At 45.0% G+C, this 6,342-nt stretch overlaps 1 protein-coding gene across 1 annotated transcript; it reads right to left on the minus strand.

Annotated features, from left to right (window-relative positions):
• Positions 1-775: 775 nt before the first annotated feature.
• Positions 776-5,711, minus strand: LOC106902357. The gene is made up of 6 exons (XM_014965760.1): positions 5,545-5,711; positions 4,330-4,412; positions 3,852-3,948; positions 3,285-3,397; positions 1,532-1,595; positions 776-954 (listed from the first exon to the last, which is right to left on the minus strand). The coding sequence occupies exons 1-6, from the start codon at positions 5,648-5,650 to the stop codon at positions 776-778; spliced, it is 642 nt and encodes a 213-aa protein (XP_014821246.1). The 5' UTR covers positions 5,651-5,711.
• Positions 5,712-6,342: the final 631 nt, after the last annotated feature.

A 6,342-nucleotide genomic window follows, 5' to 3' on the forward strand; every position in this document is an offset into this window, starting at 1 on the left:
CATTTGAAAAGCTCTGTAACATTTTAGACCTCTGTGCAGATCTGGGAAACCTGATGCAGGACCTATAGAAGTTAAGCTTGAAACTGTTAACTCACTTCTACAGACATCTAAATTTAGGTGTCTTGGTCTGGAGTTGAAGACCAGGCTGGGATCCTAAAGTTGGGGTGAGGTGTATGCTTTTCAAAATGTGACATCGACATACATTTAGGTATGATTTTTACCTTCTTTTCAGAGCACCAAACTTCTGGTATTTTCCAGGTTGCTTGTAAAAAGCAATAAAGATCTTGTCTGACTTTTCAGAATATCTGGATTTTTTTGACATTACAGCAACAAACTCTAGGGTCATTGTTTCTTCTGTCTGAAGTCTTTCATTGGACAGATATGGATCCTCCAGGAAACTATTGGAATGGAAAGAAATACTGTAAGGTTAACACCAAGCCCCCCCCTCCACCACTCCTTCGCCATCTTCACCTGATCCCTTCAGGACTTCAGGGCAGCATTCAGACACTCACATGTATTTCTCTGAGTCTCTGGCTGCAGCTCCTGGAAAAGAAGTATCTTCTGCATCATTTCTTCCAGTCCTGTACAAATATCCTGATTACCATAAAGCATTTACAGTGGTCCCAGCTGCTTACATGCAAGTATCAAACTACTGTGAGAATATTTCAGATTACAGACAGCATGCTGTAGACCAAGGGGCATTGCAAAGAGACCAGTGCCTGTTCTGGAGGGCCTCTACCTGTCTCCATCTTGATCTGCTGGTGGAAAAAGGAGTTTAAGGCTGGAGTAGCCTTACAGTACTAAACCTACACCTCCTCCCAAACACAGCTCTTCTCCCAGCAAGCTCCCAGATCTCAAGATCCTTGGGGTCTGATGAGAAATCCCACATAGCACAGATTTCCACATGAACAAACCTGCTATCGGGTCCTAGGTCTTCTTTTCTTTCACAGTCATCTGCAAATGAGGAGAATGCTTGGGTTAACATCAGCAGAAAACAGACCAAATCAAGAAAAATTAGAAGACAGTTGCATACTGGGAATGGGAGAGAAGATCTTGAAGTTAAAATCCTCACAGCTGGGGTACGGTCCTCTGGCTCTTTGAATCCCAGCCCACTTGTAGTGCGACTTCCCACCTATCTTGCCAAGCTCCACCAATGCTTGGTACAGATTTCCTGGGGATAGGGACATGGGGCAATTTATGCTGCTGGGGGTGAGCGTGGGTCTAAGGACAATTGTTAGCACACCTCACATCAGCAGAGTTGTGGATGGGGGCAAGGGGTGGAAGGAAGAACATACAATTATGCTGAACAATCAGCTTTGAGGCTTCTCTTACCAATTGTCTTTCTCCCCCATAGGCAGCTCATGGTAGCAAGCCAAGTACCTCTAGACACTAAAACAATTTACATCTGGCATTACCAGGAGCCTCTGACTCCCAGCCAGGCCCTGCACACTCAGGCCTGCTCTTCACAATAGTCAACATCAGATTTGCATTAGAGCAGAGATGGGAATGCTAAAATACACTCGCCAGTTACCTCTTCTGTTAGAGTCTCTTTGCTCTACTGGTTCCTCTCTCCTCTGGTGACACGGGACCATTTCCTTGGAAAATAAAGTTTTAAAGTTAAAGAGACGCCCCCGAGCTATGATTCAGACCCAAAAACGCAAACGATGCTAGAGGCACAGGGCCAGGGGAGGTGCAGAGCTGAAGAAGCAATTCAATCTTTCTTCCAGTGTTTCTTTTAATGGCTTCTGCTTTGCACACAACAAATTATGAGTGCAAAGAGCAGAGCTATGCACTCAGAGAGAGTGCATGAGAGCCACGCATCTCAGCATAATGCAAGTGAACTCAGGGTGTCACCTTGCAAATCCATGCTAGTGACCCCCCACACCCAAAAGAATGTTATCCTGCATGCTAGAGGGGTGGAAAATACAACCCTCATACATTATCCTCAGAGTTCCCCAAGGAGTTCAGCCATGATTCAGTTTTCTCTTTGGCAGTTACAGTGTGATGCCCACTCAGAAGGAGTTTTGGCTTCCTTGATGGCTGGGGATCCTGGGTTTCTGATAGCCCCACCTGACTGGAATTAGCACTCAAATAATGCTCCCTCTCCACTTACACAGCAACCTGCTGTTGATATGTTGGTATAGGATTTATTGAGTATGGCTCTCCTCCCGGGCCATAGAAAGGAGAAGAATATGTGCAGTAATGGCCATAGTTAGAGTTTCCCTGCCATGTGCTGCATCAGCCCAGGTCTCCATCAGTGCTGAAGAGCTTTTGGAGGAACTCCATCATTTGAGACTGTGTCAAAGCAAAGTATGGCTGTGGCCAAGCCAGGAAATAACTTCTACCAGAGCAAGCAAGAAAAAGAGATCAACAGTGCAGCCCTTAATGTTGTTTATCTCAAAACAGGAGTACTGGCAGCACTGGCAGCACAGCCTATCTCAGGCTCCTGGGATATTGTAGCACAATCTAGTAATGCCTTAATGTTCACACGAGGTTCGGAAATTTGAAGACATACTTGTACTCAGAGTTGTTACTGTGCTCCTAGATTGTAATACATCAACACAGTCTGCTAGACCAGAACTTTTATAGTTTGACTGTAGGGCTGATCAGCAGCAGAAGGAAACAAATTCCATGGGAAATCTTGAATTTTCAAGCAAAGATTTTACTTCTTATGGGAACAAAATCAAACAGTCTTTTGACAGAAATTGTCTTTCTCCAAACTGTTTTCTCACAAGGAATTTCTTCCAAGAAAAGAAAGAGGTCAGACCTCAAATTTTACATTGGTGTTTGTTTTATACGTATGAGGAAAAGAAGCAAGACACCTGATTTCATTTGCCATGATGATAGTGATAAAGAACGCAAAATCACAGAAGAAGTTCCCAGAACTAGCCTAAAGACATAAAACAACTGGATATTGAGTGGACATGGTCACATGGAAACCTGTTCAGAGAAATCTGAAATCTCTTCAGAGCTGCTCCGTGATATTGTCAGAGCCGTCCGTCTCTTTCTGCCCAGTGCTGGTGTACAGCATCCATTTGGGTTTACTAGCATGGAACAGCAAGCAAGGACCATACTCAGGCTTCCTAGTGGAGCCTCTTTCGAGTGAGACAGGAAGAGGCAAATCTCTTCTTTAATGTTAAATATGTCAGTTTAAGGATTTCAATCACCAATAACAGGAAAGTGCCCTAGTTAAAGGCTGATTTTCACTCTGTGTGACTTCTGTCACATATTTTATTTTGGCCTGAGTATATTGACATCAGTGATAACCAATTAAAAACTCTTACCTTGTTAGTTCTGCCAGAGGTGTCGTCACTGGACTTGGGGGGTGATTTCTGTCTGGTATGGTGATATCCCAAGAGTTCTGCACTTCTCTTGTGTGCCTGGAGTTTCTCTTCCTCTACAGCATTTGGAGGTGAGCACAAAGTGAGATCAAGGTTTCCATCTGATCTGGTGCCTGCCCTCCCCACAAGCTGGCCAGCAGAGAGGCACACAGGAAGCCTTGGGGCCCATGGCACTGATTGCGGGGAGCAGCAGACTAAACTTGTCAGAGAACTAGGTCGAGCAAAGATCGTCCAGGAGGGATCTCAACCAGGTCAATTTTTAGGGGTGCGCCCTTGAAAGGAGAAATCCCAATGCTGTCCCCATCTTTTGTCTCATAGGCTCACTTCTTAGGACCAGGAAGTGAATTAGTAACGCTGCAACACAGGCAGTGAGGGGAGCAGCAGCAAGGTAATATACAGGAGAGGGCAGAAGTGCCCTTCTACTCCTCAGGATTGGATACTGACCTTCTTTTTGCCTGGGTTTTCCTAACCATTTCTGCTTCATCAAGCCATTCCCCACTCACACTGTACCTGAGTCAGTAGGCAGAATCTCCCAGGAGCTGCTGTCACATTCAGTTGAGGGGTCACTTTTCCCACATTCCAGGAATGAACTGGTATCACAGTCTCCCTTTGGGAATATTTCAGAAATCAGGAAACACTCTTCAGAGAAGGTTGTGGGGGAACAGGTTTCACAGGGAAGGACTATGAATTCCAGCTCTGGGGATCTAATGAATGTGGTTGTGTCATTCCCAACTATTTTCCCCTGCCATAAGCCCCTTTCCCATCAGCTGTGCTGCAGATATTCTACAATCTGAAAGCATCAACTCATTTTGCCAGTTTCTCTGTGGGGCACCAAATAGGGTGAAGCTCAGGTCTTACAGAATGGGTCCTTCCATTCCTCTGCAGCTGCAGAGCCTGGCTAAGTGATGCTCAGAAATCATGTAACTTGACTACTCTGGACCTAGAGAAACAGGGTTCCCACCTCCATCTTTGGTCCTAGAGCTTATACCTGGGATGCAAGCATGGTATCTGTCAGATGGTCTGTGCAGAGAGGTTGCTGCTTGTTGCTTTTCCGTGCTGCAGATTTCATTCCTGGTGCAAGAAAACACATGTATTGACTACAGTGTCTATCTTCACCATGTCTGCTACAACAATGCTAAGACCTCTCACTTTTCTCCTAATAATGAAGGAGCATCAATGGCTTTTAAAATTTTCCCCTTTTCCAATTAGAATCTGCTGAAAGGTCTGAGCTGGGCCAGCCGTCACAGAGCCCAGATTTCTACCCTAGTGGGTGGACTCATCAAAGCTAGCTAAAAGCTGGCATATTTAATCCAAGCCAGTTACCTATATTTAGTAGAGAGAAGTTAACAACAGTGCATGGAAAGAAAATGTCATTGAAATGGATAAAAGAGAAGCAGGTGGAAAAGAAGACAAGAAGGACTGATCTAGGGCAGGGCTTGCACCAAGTTTTACAAAGTCAGGAAGCTCTGATTCCTGCTGCTGAAATTCTTCCAAGGGAAACCACCCAGGGACAAACTTGGATCAAAATCATGTGGTAAGAGCAGATTGTGCCTGTGATATGATGCTCAGCCAGCCATCCAGCCTGCTGACAGCATCATAAAAATGCACACATCAGCGCTGCTCCTCCCCGTTGTTTGAGACTGGCATACATATGTAAAGACAGGGCATGTGTCCCCACGGGGAACAAAGTTTGCTACAGGGCCTTTAGTGAAAGTTGTGGCATCTTCCGATTCTAGTTCTGTTGACTCCCAAATTAAATCCGTGGCATAGAAGATAAGAGACTGGCTGCCACACAGATGTGACATGCTGCTTCTGGCAGATAGCTTTTCTTTGGGCCTAGGGAGACTGGACAGAGTTCACCCTCTTCTTCTTCTTTCTTCTTTCTTTTTTTTTTTTTTTCTTTACCAAGTGAAGCAGCTTTGTTGTTTTTTGGTTGGTTTTTTTTTTTTTTTTCCTGGTAGCACTGATGGGAGATCAGCTATATATATTTATATGCATTTCCTTATAGATAAAGTTCAGGTATTTTAAACACAAGATAAAGCTCACCCTCTATTACAGGAGCTCAAAGATTTCAATAGTCATGTACCCTTCTATAGTTAGTTTCACTGGGATTCCCCCTACTGTAGGAAGTTGCTAGGTTAGAGACATTGGGTGTGAGCTGGTGGCTGTTTACATTGCCTCCACCCACAACATTTCCTGTTACCTCCTTCCTCGCATAGCAGGTGGCTGCTGCCTTCCTGAGCAGACGGAGGCACAGGATGAGGTTTCTCTCCGCTTTCATCCTCACTGTTGCTCGCTGCACTCTCCATTGCAGCAGCTCAAACCCAGGCAGCCAAGGAGAAAACTTCAGCAACGAGACTTGCAGCTTCAAAGCCAAAGGTCTAAAGGAAAGGTCACAAAGATCAGCCTGAGAAGCCCAGGTTTGGTCATTTTAGCTACCCCTCTTCCCCGTGCAATGAGAAGGGGAACCTCATTATAACGAAGTGGTTATAAGCCCACTTGGTTTCAAATCCCTCTTCAAGCCATGTAGGGGCTTTGCCAGCACGTCTGAGAATGCTTAGGAGCAGCTGCTTTTTACACTCCTGGAAATGCGTGTGTTTTGAGGAACTTCTATGGACTGGGACTTTCCAGATGAACAGAGTTTGGCCCAGTCCAGCTCTACTTTGTGAAAGCGTAAGAAAAAGAGCTGAAGTTTCTGTTCTGGAATCTCTCTCTGTGCATTGCTTCACCCTTTTTCTGGTGTCCTCCGCTTCCTACTTGCTGATGCTGCTCTCAGCCCTATTGTGCATCGCTCATCTCCCTCTTTGCAGCTTAGTCTCTAAAATGCTTAAACCTGCTCTATCCCTTTCCCATACTTGCACTTATTTTTTTTTTCCCTCTGAAACAGCAAAACTAGAAAAATATTCAAACGACAATTAATTTTTCCTTTTCCCGGCAAGTATTTTTCTTGTGTTGCAGGAAGGGGTAAGAGCAGCACATTTTGAACAGTCCTGCACCTCCG

This window comes from Calidris pugnax, unplaced genomic scaffold, assembly GCF_001431845.1.
Source record: "Calidris pugnax isolate Ruff unplaced genomic scaffold, ASM143184v1 scaffold20, whole genome shotgun sequence".
Taxonomy (NCBI): Eukaryota; Metazoa; Chordata; class Aves; order Charadriiformes; family Scolopacidae; genus Calidris; species Calidris pugnax.

Bases quoted from the DNA above. Each gene is read 5' to 3' on its own strand.
- LOC106902357 (XM_014965760.1), bottom strand. From the start codon at position 5,650: ATGGAGAGTGCAGCGAGCAACAGTGAGGATGAAAGCGGAGAGAAACCT. The intron at 3,949-4,329 runs GTATAAGCTCTA...ATATTCCCAAAG, and splicing joins ATACCATGCTTGCATCCCAG to GGAGACTGTGATACCAGTTC. The intron at 955-1,531 runs GTAACTGGCGAG...CCTCATTTGCAG, and splicing joins AAGAGACTCTAACAGAAGAG to ATGACTGTGAAAGAAAAGAA.